An 18,497-nucleotide genomic window follows, 5' to 3' on the forward strand; every position below is an offset into this window, starting at 1 on the left:
ACAGGCCATACACACATCTTTATATTTTGCTTATCTTTAAACTTAACACAAAAGGAGGGAAAAAACTGAGCAAATATTTTACAAAGTCAAATTCCAATTTACATTGAAAAACATTCTTGAAAAATCTTTTACTTGTATGCTTGCTTCTAGAGCACTACTATGAAGCCTGGAGCATTTACAAGAGGCTGAGGCAGGAGAATCGCCTGGGAGGTGGAGGTTGCAGTGGGCCAAGATCGCATCTCAAAACAAAACAAAACAAACCCTTTTTGTTACGATCAGTCACGGACAAAGACCCACTCTGGTTATGTCCCTTACCTCCAGGCATCACCTGACCAACGTCCTGAACGGTAAGGACTGACAACTTTTCTTCAGTATCCACTCTGATAACACCATAACTTAGACCATTCATGGACAGGACCGCTTTTCTTGGAGGTGGTCCTCCCAGATCAGGTGGCCTAGAAAATAAAACCACCACGGAGTTAACTGATGAGGGGGATAAAATTCCAGGGAAGTGGGCCCACCTTGCCTGCAGCCTGATTCTGCACCAAAGCCACTGCTCCGTGTTACAGACTTGTGAGAAACGCATGTTCTAAAGATGCTGCAATGTCTCCAAACTACATGCTCCTCTGCAATGTGACGTCAACACTCCACTCAGTGGGAAAAGGGCCTGTGACTACAGTGGCAGTGATGCTATGTGACTTCTAATGCAGGCCAGAAACGTCAATTCAGCTTCTACCCGATTGTCTTGGGACACTCGCCTGGAGCCCTGCGAAGCCGGGCAAACAGAATGACTGTGTTGAGGCCGCTGCACTGCAAGGAAGCCCAGAGCAGCCCACTCTCAGAGACCAGGTGGGGGCATGAGATGGTACGTACACAAGGCTGTCTCAGCCCCTCACTGCTCCTGTCCAAACACCATCTCCTGCAAGCCAGAACCACCTGGCAGAGGCCTTCCTGAGCTCCTGGCCCACAGAAAGCATGAGAGACAATGAAATGACTGTTGTTGTTTGTGATACACAATAGTAACTGGAACACTGAGCAACAAATGTTAGTGTTTCCTCCAATAAGAAAAAAATTATATAGCTGCACAAAACAAATCACCACAGAACAAAAGAATGAAGAATAATTTATAGTTTGTAGGCGACAATAGTTTTTTTTTAATGTTAAGTGATTAAAAAGTTAGGGTTACTTTTTTTTTGAGACGGAGTTTCACTCTTGTTGCCTAGGCTGGAGTGCAATGGCGCCATCTTGGCTCACTGCAACCTCCACCTCCCTGGTTCAAGCGATTCTCCTGCCTCAGCCTCCCGAGTAGCCAGGACTGTAGGCGCCCACGACCACGCCTGGCTAATTTTGTGTATTTTCAGTAGAGACGGGGTTTCACTATGCTGGCCAGGCTGGTCTCAAACTCCTAACCTAAGGTGATGCACCCACTGTGGCCTCCCAAAGTGCTGGGATTAAGGCGTGAGCCACCGTGCCTGGCCAAGTTAGGGTGACTTATAAAAACTTAGGATGACTTTCATGTGTGGAGATACACACCATTTATGAATGTATGACGCTAACACAAGATTACAACTGAGGCTAAGACACCTCAGCTATGAGCACAGTGAGTTCTGCCCCCAGGATGGAGCTGGGGGTGGGGCAGGTGAGATGAGGGGAAAGGAAACCTCGGGAGTGGGGAGAGGAGCACAGGAAGGGCCAGCAGCCCCGCACCCACACACAAGGACACTCAGGGCAGCCTGCAGGCTCAACATGCCCTCCAGGCTGAGAGAGATGACATGAGGAAAACCTCCACAAGAGCAGCACAGCCCTCCCGGGAGGTGGGTGGCCGGGCACTAAGCACCAGGCCGGGCGCTTCTCCAGGAAGGTCAGTGGTCCCACAGACTCCACGGCTGACCGACACCTGCCTCAGAGTAAGAAAGAGTTCCTAGGTTGTAATGTTTACTACGGCTACAGATGAGATGACAAGGCCTTTCCAATTTGGGAAGCACTTAGGAAAATCGCAAGCCGGCATTCTGCAAGAATCCAGAGTATGGCCCAGGAAGTTGCTACCCAATTCCCCACGCAAACCCAAGCTGGCAAAAAGTGGGGAGCCAGGCACCAAGGTCTGCCGTACCAATGGGCCTGGATCCTAACAGGTACAGACACAGCTCCAGGGTAACTCAGCTGTATGCAGAGGACTCAACTAAGTGCTCACAAGACATAGCCAGGGATGAGGTTACCTGCGGATGGCGACAGTCAGAGCCTCAGGAGAACTGGCACAAGGACAGATGACCTCCGGCCTCAGACCTCTGGACTGGAAGACGTTGAGGAAGGCGTCACAGGAGGAGATCGACCCTGCACAGAGCAACAAGAGTGGAACGCCAGCACTAACGGGGGCCAGCACGGAGGCGGTGGCTGGCCACTGACTTCTGCCCTTTGGAGCACACGCTCTTGGTGGGGGGTACCAGGCCACGGCTGGTGGCTGCACATGCTCCAGTCAGCACCGCCTGCAGCCGTCGGAACCACCGGGCTGCATCAGCAGAAGGAAGGGGTCCCTTCACAGGCGCCCTCAGACTTCCTGCTCTTCAAGGGAGATGGTGTCTTTAAAGGAAGTCAGACAGCCACGAATGGTCTGGTGCTCCAAAGGGCAGAAGGGGCGTCCCTAGGGACAGGAGGGCGCTGCATGAGGTGGTAGACTGGCCGCACAGCACTGCTAGGATCAAGTGCGGCGATGGGGAGTGCCACGGGAAGAGGCACCGGAGGGGAGACGCACACTCCAACTCCACCGTGTGGACCACAAAGCAGCGGTGAGCATGGAGTGGAGACGCAGAGACCTGAGCAGCACTGCAGAACCCAGAAGCAGGCCCTGCCTGGCTTGGGTGTGGACCAAGAGAATGAGAGGCTCTGGGGGTGCTGAAAGGTGGGGTGCTCTCCCAAGTGATGGGGGACACAGGGGTGTTGGCCACACTGGAGACGGGATAAGATGAAACGTCAGCTTCTGATCCAGGGTAGTCTCCAATGCAGAGACAACGATGCAGGTTAACAAACAACAAAACCTCTAATACCTGGTCAACAGGTATGTGCTGCAACAGGAGTCCCTGTGTGACCAGCATCACCTGAGGCTTCCCCAGAGGAGGTACTGAGTCCGACCCTGGACAGCCCTGGGCCCCCGAGTTCACACCTGCAGCCTTGACAAAGCAGTTCCCACTCGGACCACCGCACGCAGGAGGTCCCAGGCGCTCACTGGGACCACCGCACGCAGGAGGTCCTACGTGCTCAGGCAGCAGCCACAGGGAGCTCCTCCCGGGAGGACGTGGGGAACATCTAGGCAAACCAGGAGGGAGAATGGTTGGGTCCTGGTGGGAGAAGTTAAGCCAGAAGCCAGCGATGTGGGTGCACCAGGACAAAGGGCAGGAGGCTGGGGATAGGCCCAAAGAGAAACAGGAACCCCAGGCCACAGCACAATCTGGTAATTTCTTAAGAAAGATGACTCTCATTAAGGCATATATCTTTCATCAAGCATATTAAAATCGCTTTTACATTTAGTGGCCTAACAAACATACATGAGATAAACCAGTGAAATCAACAAGATGTTCCGTGTCATAGAAATGATGGGACATGAGCATCTATATGACACTGGCAGTGCAAACGCCTCAGTTTTGCTTCTCAGTGTGTTCTACTTTGGTCTGCAGAAGGGGACACTGTGTGGCGTATGCCCCAGCCACACAGACTCACTCACATGGGTTGGCGCCATCGGCCACTATCAGCATGCGCAGTGAGCTGAGACTGACGTCCCTCTGGCCTCGCTGAGCTAGGAGAGACCAGTGCATGTCTCGCGACTTCACCAGCGCGGCCCGAGCTGCGGAGAGAGGACAGCACAGACATCAGACAGCCCTGTGTCACGAGGGCTGGCCCCCTCACATGCCTACAGACACGTGTACCTCATCCCACACAAAGGTGTACACGCACAGACACAACACTTAGCTCCCAGGTCCGAAGCTCTCTGCAGCCCTCTCTCACATGCAGTCTAACTAACCCTCAAAGCCTTTTCCACAAAAATCAACTCTGAGGTACAATTTAGACATCAAAAGCTCAGATCCATTTCTAACGTTAATTTTTTCTTAGAAGCTCCATATTGCTCTTTTCCTGTGTGCCCACTTCGTCTCATGTGCTCTCACCCCAAACCCCTGGTGCTGGCTGAGAAGTGTGAGGACCCCAGGAGCTAAACAGACGGTCTCGGGTCTCAGTCTGGCTCCTGCACTGGCTAGCCTGTGGAATCCAGCAATCCCCCCACCCCCACCCAAGTTTCAGTTTCCCTCCATAAAGTAGGACAGACAAGAGACAGCTGCCGCTCCACACTGCTCTGAGACATGTCCAGAGGAGCACAGCCCAGCAGGCAGAACAAGGCAACATGGGTGACCCAGGTGATCCAATGCCTCAGTGGCTGGTAAAAGTGCCACTGAGCTCCACAGGGCAGAGACACAGACTGCCAACTGTGCAGGTGTGGCCATGCTGGGGCCTCCTGCTTGGTCCCCAGAGGCACCTCAACTGCTGAGAGAAGCAAGGCCCAGACCCCACCAAGTGGCCCTACTTACCACATCACCCATGAAACCCTGAGGGCTATGCCCGAGGCAGAGAAAGCCCCCATACTCATGGGCAGGGGCGTGACCAAGAAAGAAATCCCACGGCTCCTCAGCCTACATCTGCAGTTCCACATGTCAGCTTTACTTTTTCTTAATCACCAAAGGTCAGTTCCAAGAGATTTCCCTGAAGAACGGTGAGTGCCGTGACGATGGTACCCGTTACCTTTATAGAAGCACACTTTCTGGATCCAGGAGAGCGGGTTGGCCTTCATCAGCGCGTAGGGGATGCTGACCACATGCATCCTGTTCATGACGCTCTGTGGGGGAGCAGACACGCTCAGGGCGAGTGGGCCCGAGCCACACCAGAAAAAGCAAAACAAAACCGATGTACGCTCCCAACATTTCAGGCAGAGGCTTGGGTTCATCTCAATCCCTTGTTCCAACAATTAGTCATCAGCAAACAACACTCACTGTTAACACTCCATGCCATAGACCAGCATCCCTTTTGAAATCCAGCACATTTGTTAATGTTTCCGCTGCAAGTAGACAAATAAGGTTAAACCACTGAGCAACCCTCTCAACAAGCCCTATGCATTTTCTAGAGAAATTCTGAGGTGAGTACATCATCAACATGTAAGTTTCAGGGAACAGATACAGCATTTCCAAATACCACGTACCAATTAATAATAATCTTGGTTATCTATTACTGGAAACACATAAAAGTAGAAGGTCATGCAACTAACACCAAGAACCATGCTGAGCACTAATCACAAGGCACAGGAACATCACATACTGAAGAAGCTGTACAAGGTGTCACCGTATCTTTTCTTTCCTTTTTTTTTTTGAGATGGAGTCTCACTCTGTTGCCCAGGCTGCAGTGCAACGGAGCAATCTCAGCTCACTGCAACCTCCGCCTCCCAGGTTCAAGCAATTCTCCCGTCTGACCTCCCGAGTAGCTGGGACTACAGGCATGCGCCACCATGTCCGGCTAATTTTTGTATTTTTAGTAGAGAAGGTACTTCACCATGTTGGCCAGGCTGATCTCAAACTCCTGACCTCAAGTGATCTGCCCGCCTTGGCCTCCCAAAGTGCTGGGATTACGTCACTGCACCCAGCCTCTCCACATCTTTTCATCAGGTATTTTGATGGGGTATTCTTTTCAGAATCAAGAGGTGGGGATGAAAAACTGTCAGGGATATTCTTACTTCTCAACTCTACACATCTCCTCAATTCTCACACCCAGAGGCCATGATCCGGCATCTCCCCTCTATAAGAGCTGGTGGTTCACATCACCCTTCAGAAAGTCACTCTTCCTCTGCTCGTTTTCTCATGCAGAGACGTGCAGCTAACACATTTTAGGAAGCTGGAGTGGAGAGCAGTACTGAGGGTTCCCAGCACAGCTCTCTGCTCAGAGCCCTCGGCCAAGTCCTCTCTAAGACCTGGCTCCCACCTCACACAGGCAGAAAGGCAGAGCCTGGGGCTATGGGCAGACCTGGCGTCTCGCCAAAGGCCACAGCACTCCCAAGGTGAATAGGAGAGGTTTGGTTTGTGTGCCAGGAAATGCTATTGCACTATGAATTAACAGTACTATAAACATCCTTTCTCTGTCGGCTAAAGAACACAAATTATTATTGTTATTATTTAGAGACGGGGTCTTATTATGTTGCCAGGCTGCAGTGCAGTGGATAATCATAAGCACAATCCCGTTACTCATAGGCACGGGAGTTTTGACCTGCTCCCTTTCCTACTTGGGTCGGTTCTCCTCTCCTTAGCAAGCTGGTGGTTCCCCACTCCTAGAAGGTCACCATGTTGCTGCCAAACTTCGTGCAGATACCTGGCTGGCACAGGCCAAAACTACTGGGCGTAGGCGGTCCTCTTACCTCAGCTTCCCGAGTAGCTGGGACTGTAGGCACACACCACCACGCCTGGCTAAAGAACCCAAATTATAGGTGACATATGTAAGATTAGCTCTGGGCTGAAGACAAAGAAAGTCATGGGGCTTGATCTGAAAGATCTAACTTTTTAAATTCAATAAAGCCCTTAAAAATACCTACAATCATTTTCCAAATCTCCAGTAAAAGCTTTAGCTGTGGCCTCAACTTACCCCCTTGCTTTTAAACACCTATTTTTTTTCTTTTTTAAAATTTTATTTAAAATTTCTCCCTTTTTTTGGTAGAGATAGGGTCTCACTATGTCGTACAGGCTGGTCTTAAACTCTTGACCTCAAGTGTTCCTCCTGCTTTAGCCAACCAAAGTAGTGGGATTACTGGTATGAGCCACTGCACCTGGCCTAAACACCTATATTTTAGATATTTAAACCATTCCATTTCACTTTGTAGCTTTGTTCAGTTCCAGTATTACAATGTAAGAAAACTACTATGAGTCCATTTTTACAGTTTTTTAAATCATCTGTCACGGTGTACCCCATAGATATATACAATTAGTACTTATCAATTAAATAATATTAGTTTAAAAACACTTCCCTAAGTTAAGTATATGACATTTGAAGTAAATCAGGTGCTGACTATACTTTACCAAGAGATCATCTATAATCATAATATAGATAAACCATATATTTATAAAAATATAAATATGTTATATATTTATAAAGATAAATGTAAAATATAAATCATATATTTATATGTATGACAGCTAAGGTCAAAACTACAGTCACAGATACAGTAATAGAAAACTAAAAGCGTTTTCCTCTTTTTGAATGAATACCCTGACCCTCAGTATGTCACAGAGTAAGCCAGCCCCCTAGGGCAGGCCTGTGAACCCCGCACTGTGTATAAATGTATCAGTTATAGCTTCCACGTTCCATAAAACCAACATCCATGTACATTTACTGAAAACAACCCTGATGGGGTTGCCTGGACTCTGCTAAGAGACGCCGTGTGCCCTCCTGGCCAGCACAACCACAGAGACCCCATAAGCATGCTCAAGACGGTGCATGTCCCTACCTGGCATAACCTGGACTAATGGGCAAAGGCACCTGGGGTGGTTTTGACAGGTGCAGCGACAGTCACATGATTAGGTAGGTCAGGTGTCTGTGTGAGGCTGGAGGGGCCACCACCCCATCCCTGAGAGCCCTTACCTTCTGAGTACCCGCACGCCTGGGTCAGAGCCCGGCACTGTGCCAGCAGGGATGCGTGGGACACCGTGACCCCCACCGTACTGCCTTCTTTGCTGGTTTTATACTGAAAGATTTCAAGTAAAAAAACATGATGCGGTATTTCTAGAGGTGACAACAGACACAATGGAGACTGACAGAATCTTCAAAAGAAGAAGTGGTCAGTGTCTCTCCTCTAATCATCTTGCTAGGCCCAGGTGCATGGCAAGCCCTGGCCCCTGAGGGGATGCTTCAGTGGAAGTTGTGGCTCCTTTGGGCAGGTGCCCGAGGGCAATGATGCGCCATGGGCTCCCTCATAACTGTCTGCATCCCCAGGGAGCCAGTTAGGAGAGAATGAGATAAGAGAGAAACCTGGAAGGGTCTGAGCAACCATCTATATGACACTGTATTTCTGGGGCAGAGATAAAACAAGAACTCTCAGGCCGAAATTTAACAAAAAAGAATAGTAACTTATATTCTTAGGAAAAGCAAGACTGAAGCCTGTGGGACATGTTTTTAGATGCTCTGAGTTAGGAACGGTCATTACCTCAATGTAGGCGGTCCCAGTCCTTGTGTCCTGGGCCAGAGGGTGCCAGTCCTTGGGGGGCCTGGCTAGATGCTTCCCATCAATCACCAGCCAGGAGAGGGGAGGCCAACCTGTGACACGCAGACAGGACACAACAGCCAGCAGTCAGAGAGGCATCTGCTCCCCACACTCGAAGCCTGCGCCTCCAACACGCAGCACTAGCTACTGAGCGACTAAGGAGTGCGAGTGCAAGTTTTAGTCTCAATTCATTTTATGTAATTTAAAAAGGTACATCCGGCCAGTGGCTACCATATCAGATAGTGTAGGTCGAGACATGAAGCCAGATGAAAACCGAGATTCACCAAGTCCTTGAACAAGGGATCACTTTTGCTGAAGATCCAGTCACCTCTGTCATGTTTAATTTCCGGAACACCATGCATTTAACACAGACCACAGTCAGAACACTGACTCCTCTTCCCTTGGGAGGCCTCACCTTTGAAAGTTGCCACTTCTCCCGTCTGTGCCTTGGGAAGGCCTTTCTGACAAGCGTCTGTGGTCAGGGCCAAGGAGACTCCACAGCTGCCCAGCAGAAACCCAACCTGCTGGCTGCCTGCGTCCTGCAGAAAGCAGAGTGACAGTGTGGGGGTGCGGTGCCCACAGCAGACCCAGACCCAGACCCTTGGTGCTCCAGGCCATGCACAGAACAGATCTTTTCTTCATCCCTCACAAAACTTCTAGAATAATTCAGTCCTATTACTGATATATACGATCTTTTCATGGAAATACTCCATTAAAATGTGACAATTATGTTTAAATTTAAAAGATAATTTTGGTTTCTATTTGTGGTGAAATATAAAGTTTAATGGGCTAATTTCTCAAAGTTCATTCTTACAAATGACATTTAGAAGCATTTTTAACAAACTCCAAAATTAATGGCATTGAAATTTCTATTGAATCACGTTTGAAATTTACAAATTAATCTGGAGAGGCCTGGTCATTAACAATATTAATTATTTCCACACAGAAACACATGTTTCCTTGTAACCAAGTCTTCTGTGTCCCTCAGCAGTATTTTGTCATTTTCTTCATATAAATTTGACAAATCTCTAGTTTTACTCCTAAGAATCACTGCATTCAAATACCTGCTCATAATATATTATCCTTTGAGATACACTAGTTTTAATTGCTAGTTTTACTTTTGGGATTCTTGAATATTTGTGGATAATGCTCATGTTAACAACTGCCTAAATTCTGGGACAGGATGACAGAAAGCCGATTTTCTCAAATACATGCCTTGTCTACTCGTGAATGATATTTTTTTTTCAGTAATCAGATTGATATTTACATTCAAAATGTTATAGATACCTAGATAAGCAAGACCGCACATTAATAATATATCAGCAACAGAAACTGCCTATTGTCATGTAAGTGAATAGAAACACAAGATAATTTCCATCTTGTTTATTCAAAACTGCCACTGAGAAGTGAGCTATATCACTGTAATGATACATTTATCCCTAAGAAATAACAGTTATTTTCTATAAACATATGGTTTTGAGGAAAAGTTTAACAAAATCTTATTGAACCATAATTCTATTCATTAAAGGAAAAACTGGCTATCATTTCTGTCGGGAAATTCACGTAGATGACAGAACAGCTCCACCTCATAGGAGTGTGGTGTGGGAGCATCACCAGCAAAACGGTTCTCAGTGACCCTCTCACCAACAAGAAGAGAGTCAGACCAAACGGCATCTGATTTCTCTTGAGTCCTGGCCAGCCTGTCGACCACTAGCTTCCTCTCCTCTGTCAAGACAGCTGCTTGCTGCCTGCCCACACTCAGTGAAAAGGATGTAAGATATCGCTGGTATCAAGTTCAGAAGCGAACTATGTGGGACCTGAGCCATGTGTTTGCTACCTTTCTCGTTAATGGCACTTCTATGGGGACAGGAACCAGCTCTGCCAGGAGACACCCATAAAATGCAACCATGAACATCACAGGGTCACTATTCGGAAACACAAGCGCCACCTACAACAGTACAAAGAAATGAGTATTTCAAATTTCCAATGTTTACAGTATCTAGTTAAATTAAAAGCTAGTTACAAAATAAAACTTTTGTAAGCCCCAAATATTGTAAGAATTGTGCTTGAAACCATAAGGGACAAGTCCAGATAGCTATTTAACCAAGTAGAGACTGCTGACTTAGGGCCTTTGAGAACACACAATGAATAACCAGTAAGCGTTCACTTTGTAAGACAAAATTTAAGCTGTATCTATATTCTGTACTTGAGGTCTGGAAATTTAGTTTCTAACAAGTTTGTTTGTTGAAAAGGGCAAGGTTCTCCTTCAAAATTTGGTTTTAATAGTGGTTGCCCAGAACTGTGACCTATAACCTTGAGACTAGATGTTTGGTAGGGAAAGTATATTTTTACAGAATTTGTTATGAAGAGCTCTGTTCACTTTTATAAAGTGTAATATTATAGGAGGCAGAATTTGCCACCAATTTCTTCAACTCAATCACTGTGACCTTGTCAATTTTATTATGATTCACCTAACCACAGAGATTCTCTTGTAAGTGAAGAAAGTATCTGTAAGTCTTTATCCTTGTAAGAAAGCTTTTCAAGAAAATTAGTGATTCTTAAATTCATTCTAAAGCGTTACATAAAATCTCATCTATGAGCACAACATATCATAAAGTATTATTCTTAAACTGTTTACATTTTTATAGCCAAGTACACATCTCCTTTCTTTTCTTTCTACTTGTGTTGCTTTCTGTGTATTCTCTAGCTAATTTGTTTTAAAATACTCCCTCAGATGGGTCAAATACCCTTCAGTATCATTTTCCAAATAACCACCCACTCAGGAGAGCCGTGAATGTCCCCTGCTGCTGAGGACTCCACCCCACCCTGGGGTCTCGGTTCTCCTGATGGTGGCTATGCTGCTCCCCGGACTGCTGCCAGGGATCCTCCTGGGGATAACCACTGTGGTCCCCCTGCTTGCACCCTACTCACTCATGTGGCTGAGGGACATCTTCTAAGAACTCGCCAAGAAAGTGCTTGTGAGCCAAACGTTTCTGAGTCCTGCATGTCTGAAAATGGCTATACCATTCTCAAATCTGTTGAATCTCTGGGAATAGAACTGTAAGTTAAAAATTGTATTCCCTCTGAATTTTTGAAGCATCATTCCACTCTCTTCCAGTTTTACCAATGAGAAATCCCAAAAGCCACTGTCATTGCCGATCCTTTGTGTACATCCTACTTTTCCCCCGAACGCTCTGGGATTATTTTCTGTACCCCTGGCATTATGCAGTGTTATGGGCATGTGTTTTGGTGTGCATCCTTGAATATTTACACTCTGCAAGTCTGAGATATTGTCCTGAATTACTATATTCATTTAAAATGTTTCACTTTCTGTTCTCCTTTCTCTTTCTGGACTCCAGTTATCAGTCAGGTGTTGAGTCTTCTTGATCGAGTCTTTTTGTCCTATTTTACTCCACTCTCCATCTCTCTTTCCTACTGGCATCCTTTTCTTGACTTATGAAACATCTTCATCTGATTTCCAAGAATATTAATATTCACTTTTTAGAAACACTGTTTTCTATACCTAGCTTTCCTTCAAGTTTGTTTCCTCTTTCCTCCCTTCCTTACTTTTCTTATCTTTCTCCTTCTCACTCCCTCTCTTCCCTTCCTTTTCTTTGTCTTTTGGTATTTTCTCTCATACTGACATTTCCTTCTTAAAAGTCCTTGGCTAATAGTTCACATTAAAGAGTTAGGCACTGAAAGAGTTATTTGGAACCGTCTGTCAGCTTGTTAACCTGCAGTTCACTTGTTGGGTGATCTGACACAGGTGACCTTCTCACTACGGGATTTCACTGGTGTATGGATTTTCACCATGTTCTCAACTATTTTCCACCCTGGACTTTCCAGTATACCAGAAGCCCTCGGGGCTGGTCCAGCTTGCCTATAGCAATACTGTCCCAAAAACCTTTCTATGATGACGGAAGTGTTCTACCTCTGAGCTATAAATACTGTAATTACTAGCCACACTCCTACTGAGCCCCTGAGATGTGGCTTGTGCAACTGATAAACTATATTTTTAATTTTATTTAATTTTTGCTATTTTAAATAGCCCCAGATGGCTACTGCCAACCATATAGGGCAGTGTAGCACAAGAGAATAAGCCTCCAGCATCCCATTTTGGCAGATAGGTACAAGGAGGTTACCTGGACACATAGAATAGGGAAGGAGATAAAAATACAGAATTTCACAGCAAGGTTTCAGAACTTTAGATTTTAATTCATAAATTCTAAGTTCTGGAATCTAACATTTTTAATATTAACATATATGAAGTCAAACAGAAAAGAAGACAAAGAAACAGTGGACAAACTATGAGTGCAAGAAAAGAATGTTGCTTTACTCTACATCACAAACTCTGCCCTATTTTTCACTGCTGATTTTTTTTGTTGTTGTTTGTTTTGAGACGGACTCTCACTCTGTCGCCAGGCTGGAGTGCAGTGGCGAGATCTTGGCTCACTGCAACCTCCACCACCCGGGTTCAAGCGATTCTCATGCCTCAGTCTCCCAGGTAGCTGGGATTACAGGCACGCACCACCATGCCCAGCTAATTGTTTGTATTTTTATTTTTTTATTTTATTTATTTATTTATTTATTTTTGAGACGGAGTCTCGCTCTGTTACCCAGGCTGGAGTGCAGTGGCCAGATCTCAGCTCACTGCAAGCTCCGCCTCCCGGGTTCCCACCATTCTCCTGCCTCAGCCTCCCGAGTAGCTGGGACTACAGGCGCTGCCACCTCGCCCGGCTAGTTTTTTGTATTATTTTTAGTAGAGACGGGGTTTCACCGTGTTAGCCAGGATGGTCTCGATCTCCTGACCTCGTGATCCGCCCGTCTCAGCCTCCCAAAGCGCGGGGATTACAGGCTTGAGCCATCGCGCCCGGCCATGTTTGTATTTTTAATAGAGACAGGGTTTTGCCATGTTACCCAGGCTGGTCTCAAACTCCCGAGCTCAGGCAATCCGCTCGCCTCGGCCTCCCTAAGTGCTAAGATTACAGGCATGAGCCACCACGTCCAGCATTCACTGCTGATTTTAAATCCCTTTTATTAATGCTGTAATTCTAACTAAATGATAGAACACTAATTTCAATGAAACAGATTATTTAAGTCTCTGCTTTTGCTCATTCCAACAAAGTGACATTCTAGTTACTTACTCTGTCTCCAGGTTTAAGTAGAGGTTCATTCTTACTTGTCAGTTTATTAAGTAGAGTATAAGCTAGTTTTAAACTCCGACTCCAAAGTTTACCTAAAACAAAATAAAAATACTAAGCAATGTAAAAGTTAAGAAACAAGTAATTAACATTTTAATGTAGAAACCAAAATACCCCATAACATACCATTATCCCATTAGTGGAAATTTAGGTAGTTTCCATCTAATAACTATTCTGCACAATGCTGTAAGGAACATCATTGTTGTCTCTTAAAAATAACTTACAGATTTATTTTTCTTAATACAAAAACAAAATAGGATTTTATTATAGAAAATTTGGACTACAAAAGAGCCAGCAGAGGCCAGGTACAATGACTCACACCTGTAATCCCAGTACTTTGGGAGGACGAGGCAGGTAGATCACTTGAGGCCAGATGTTTGAGACCAGCCTGGCCAACATGGTAAAACCCCATCTCTGCTAAAAAATACAAAAAATTAGCTCAGCGAGGTGGCATGCACCTGTAATCCCAGCTACTCGGGAGACTGAGGCACAAGAACTGCTTGAACTTGGGAAGTGGAGGTTATAGTGAGAGCCAGGCTGGGCAACAGAGACATTATTTAAAAAAAGAAAAAAAAGGCCGGGCGCGGTGGCTCAAGCCTGTAATCCCAGCACTTTGGCAGGCCGAGATGGGTGGATCACCAGGTCAGGAGATCGAGACCATCCTGGCTAACACGGTGAAATCCCGTCTCTACTAAAAAAATACAAAAAACTAGCCGGGTGAGGTGGCGGCGCCTGTAGTCCCAGCTACTTGGGAGGCTGAGGCAGGAGAATGGCGTAAACCCGGGAGGTGGAGCTTGCAGTGAGCTGAGATCCGGCCACTGCACTCCTGCCTGGGCGACAGAGTGAGACTCTGTCTCAAAAAAAAAAAAAAAAAAAGAAAAAAAAAAGCCAGCAGAAAAAGGTCAGTATTTGGTATACATATGTATATGTACATATGTGTGCATATACAACACACATATACAACTATACACATATAAGCATGTATACATGTCTGCATAATTTTCAAGAAATGAGATACTTCACCCTACTTTTTCAATTAATACTGCATTATAAATGGATTTTCATGACATTAAATATCCCTCAATTACATCATTTGTAAGAGTAGCACATAATTCATTTAATCTTCACAACAATTCATGAAATGGGTCATATCTTTATTTTAACATGTTAAATTCCTAATTTAATACGTTAAATTTAAGATGTTAAAATACTAGGCATCCCCAAAGAGAGGTTCCCCTGACCAAAAATCAAGAGACAATATAAACAAAAGCAACAGATCCAAAGGTGATCCGGGTATCAATGCCATCCATTCTTTACTTGGAAAGCCATCGGGACCTCACGCTAGGCACAGGGCCCAGGAACCAGCTCTTACTCCGAGGTCCTTCCCATCACACACCCTCCTGGCACAGCTGCTATGTTCATAAGCACTCAGTAGGGGAGAGCTTCACTGAGGAAGACAGGACACCAGAGAAAGGAAAAGCCTAGAGGACTGGGGGTGTCGGGAGAGGATGACACCAGGCAGGGGTGACCATGGGACAGGAAGACTGAGAAATATGAGTCTAAGCCCCACACCTGCAGCAGCCTTAACACACCCCCACCAAGCAGCCTATCAAAGAAGCAACACAAAGTCATCATTGAGCCCTTCAAGTCCCTGTAGCACAACTGCAAACAGGATGAGCGGCCATGCCCTGCAAGTGAGCGCTCAATTTCCCGTGTAATAATATGAAGCTCAGGTGCAACACTATGAAATAAGTGAACTGGGGGACCTGAGAAATGAACGAGGAAAAAAAAATACTAGACCAGGCACGGTGACTCATGCCTGTAATCCTAGCACTTTGGGAGGCTGAGGTGGGTGGATCATCTGAGGTCAGGAGTTCGAGACCAGACTGGTCAACACGGTGAAACCCCATCTCTACTAAAAATACAAAAAATTATCTGGGAGTGGTGGCACATGCTGTAATCCCAACTACTCAGGAGGCCGAGGCAGGAGAACTGCTTGAACCCAGGAGGCAGAGGTTGCAGTGAGACAAGACCGTACCACTGTCCTCTAGCCTGGGCGAGAGTGAGACTCCCTCTCAAACAAACAAAAAAAGACAAAACTCAACTCAAACCACTGTTTTAGCCTATTTTAAAAAGGCAATTTAAGGTGTTAATAATTGTAATGCATAAAGAATTTCAAACTGAATCCAGCTGTACATAAAAAGAATAATGCGGCCGGGCGCGGTGGCTCAAGCCTGTAATCCCAGCACTTTGGGAGGCCGAGACGGGCGGATCACGAGGTCAGGAGATCGAGACCATCCTGGCTAACACGGTGAAACCCCGTCTCTACTACAAAATACAAAAAACTAGCTGGGCGAGGTGGCGGGCGCCTGTAGTCCCAGCTACTTGGGAGGCTGAGGCAGGAGAATGGCGTAAACCCGGGAGGCGGAGCTTGCAGTGAGCTTTCCAGCCCGGGCGACAGAGCGAGACTCCGTCTCCAAAAAAAAAAAAAAAAAAAGAATAATGCATCAGTTTTATCCCAGGAATGTAAAGAGGTTCAACAGAAAATCAACATAATTTGCCACATTAACAAAATAAAGGTGAAAAATAAAACAATCATATCAATAGATGGAAGAAAATAAAAACAATTTAAATCATTCATGATTTTAAAATGATTTTAAATGATTTTTGAAATCCTTCTTAAACTCAGAAAAGGAAATATACTTCCTTAATGTGAAAAGGAGCATCTTTAGAAATCCAATAGGAAATATCATAATGGTTGGATATTGAAAGCTTCCCCTCTGAGAGAAGCAAGCTAAGGATGTCTGTTTTCAGCATTTTACTGAAAGGCTTAGCCCATGCAAAAGGGGAGAAAAAGCTGAACAACTGGAAATGTAACTACCATTATTTGCAGATGACATGATGGTGTAGTTTATGAATCTTCCATAACTGAATTCAGCAAGGCTGCCAAATGTATCAACATACAAACACAATTTGATTTCTACATACTAGCAGTAAAGAGTAAATAGGCCGGGCGCAGCGGCTCACACCTGTAATCCTAGCACTTTGGGAGGCTAAGATGGGCACACTGCCTGAGCTCAGGAGTTCAAGACCAGCCTGGGTGAGATACAAAAAATCAGGAGGGTGTGGAGTTAGGCACTTGTAATCCCAGCTACTCAGGAGGCTGAGGCATGAGAATTGCTTGAACCCAGGAGGCGGAGGTTGCTGTGAGCCAAGATCGTGCCACTGCACTCCAGCCTGGACAACAAAGCAAAACTCTGTCTCAAAAACAAAACAAACAAACAAAATAAAAAGAATAAAAATTTTTGATGAAAGTATCCACCGCAAAATTAAAACACATACACACTAAGTACTTGAGACTGTCACAAGAAATATGCAAAATCTCCCCACAGAAAATTACATATTACTGAGATAAAGTAAAAAATATTTGAATGGAGGGACAGATGTCCAAGGGCTGGAAGACTCAGTAATGCAAAGGTGGTCGGGTGCGGTGGCTCACGCCTGTAATCCTAGCACTTTGGAAGGACTAGGCAGGTGGATTACCTGAGGTCTGGAGTTCGAGACCAGCCCTGGCCAACATGGTGAAACCCCATCTCTACTAAAAATACAAAAAATTAGCCGGGCATGGTGACAGGCGCCTATAATCCCAGCTACTCAGGAGACTGAGGCAGAAGAATCACTTGAACCTGGGAGGTGGAGGCTGCAGTGAGCTGAGATCGCGCCATTGCACTGCAGCCCAGGCAATAACAGCGAAACTCCATCTCAAAATAATAATAACAATAATAACAATAATAATGAAAAGGCATTAATTCTCTTTAGACTCATTCAAAGCAATGCTCATAATCTCAGTAAGTATACTGTGACACCTGACAAGCTCATTCTAAAGTGGATCCTGAAATGCACAGGGTAAGAATTGCTAAGACACTCTTTTTTTTTTTTTTTAATATGAACACTTCACAAATGTGTGTCATCCTTGCACAGATACCACGCTCATCTTCTCTGCATCATTCCAGTTTTAGTGTATGTGCTGCCACAGTGAGCATGCGAGATGCTCTTGAAGAAGAAAACGAGACGGCAGGCTTTCGCTACAGATGTCAAGACTTACTATAAAACTACGGCAATCAAGAGAGTGTGGTATAGGCACAAAGAATAGAATACAAATCAATGAAATAAAACAGAGAACATTAAAACAGATCCACCCGTGTGTGGACAACTCACTGATGACTCATGTGTCACCACAGAGGAGTGGGGCAAGGGCTGTCTTCTCCTTAGACAAGAATGGGACAGCTGGTTATCCTTCTTTAGCAATGAACACTGGAACCCAGTGTCACACCATTCACAAAAACGCATTCCAGGTGAATGGCAGACCGAAATGTGAACAGCAAAACAACAGCATTTTCTCAAATCAATGGGATAACGTTTTGATCTCAGCCAAGGGAAACAGTACTTAAGGAGAACAGAAAAAGCAACGGGCCAGGCATGGTGGCTCACGCTTGTAATCCCAGCACTTTGGGAGGCCAAGGCAGGTGGATCACCTGAGGTCAGGAGTTCAAGACCAGCCTGGTCAACACAGTGAAACCGTGACTCTACTAAAAATACCAAAAATTAGCCGGGCCTGGTGGTGTACGTCTGTAGTCCCAGCTACTTGGGAGGCTGAGGCATAATAATCGCTTGATCTGGAAGGCAGAGGCTGCAGAGAACCAAGATCACACCACTGCACTCCAGCCTGTGCAACAGAGTGAGACTCAGTCTCAAAAAACAAACAAACAAAACAAAACAAAACAGAAAAGCAAAAAGCAAAAATCATGCAAGAAAAGAAGGTGATGGATAGAACTTCTGTTCACCAAGCAACCATTAGTGGAAAGCCAGCCACAAAGTGGGAGAGAACTCTTGCAAGGTATTACTGACAAAGGGCTGGTATCCAGAATATAATATAAAAAATTCTTATAAATGATCCCACATTAGAAAATGTGCAGCTGCTCTGCCTAGGGAGCAGCCATTCTTTTATTCCTTTGCTTTCT

General features: G+C 45.5%; 1 protein-coding gene and 1 non-coding gene across 4 annotated transcripts in view; both read right to left on the minus strand.

The window, feature by feature from the left end:
- Positions 1-18,497, minus strand: part of DIP2A (disco interacting protein 2 homolog A) — a 109,541-nt gene that overhangs the window by 29,887 nt on the left and 61,157 nt on the right. For all 3 annotated transcript variants that reach the window (XM_023194544.1, XM_023194545.1, XM_023194543.1), the window contains exons 9-18: positions 13,420-13,511; positions 10,113-10,223; positions 8,691-8,814; positions 8,219-8,328; positions 7,657-7,759; positions 5,031-5,095; positions 4,783-4,876; positions 3,716-3,835; positions 2,217-2,331; positions 316-455 (exon numbers count right to left, since the gene is read on the minus strand). In XM_023194544.1, coding sequence (XP_023050312.1) covers positions 316-455; positions 2,217-2,331; positions 3,716-3,835; positions 4,783-4,876; positions 5,031-5,095; positions 7,657-7,759; positions 8,219-8,328; positions 8,691-8,814; positions 10,113-10,223; positions 13,420-13,511 — 1,074 coding nt within the window. The remainder of the gene's footprint in view (positions 1-315; positions 456-2,216; positions 2,332-3,715; positions 3,836-4,782; positions 4,877-5,030; positions 5,096-7,656; positions 7,760-8,218; positions 8,329-8,690; positions 8,815-10,112; positions 10,224-13,419; positions 13,512-18,497) is intronic.
- On the minus strand, positions 17,415-17,519 carry LOC111527955. Its single transcript, XR_002726822.1, has one exon. It is a non-coding gene; the product is annotated as a U6 spliceosomal RNA (small nuclear RNA).

The sequence above is a fragment of the Piliocolobus tephrosceles genome, chromosome 19 (assembly GCF_002776525.5).
Source record: "Piliocolobus tephrosceles isolate RC106 chromosome 19, ASM277652v3, whole genome shotgun sequence".
Taxonomy (NCBI): Eukaryota; Metazoa; Chordata; class Mammalia; order Primates; family Cercopithecidae; genus Piliocolobus; species Piliocolobus tephrosceles.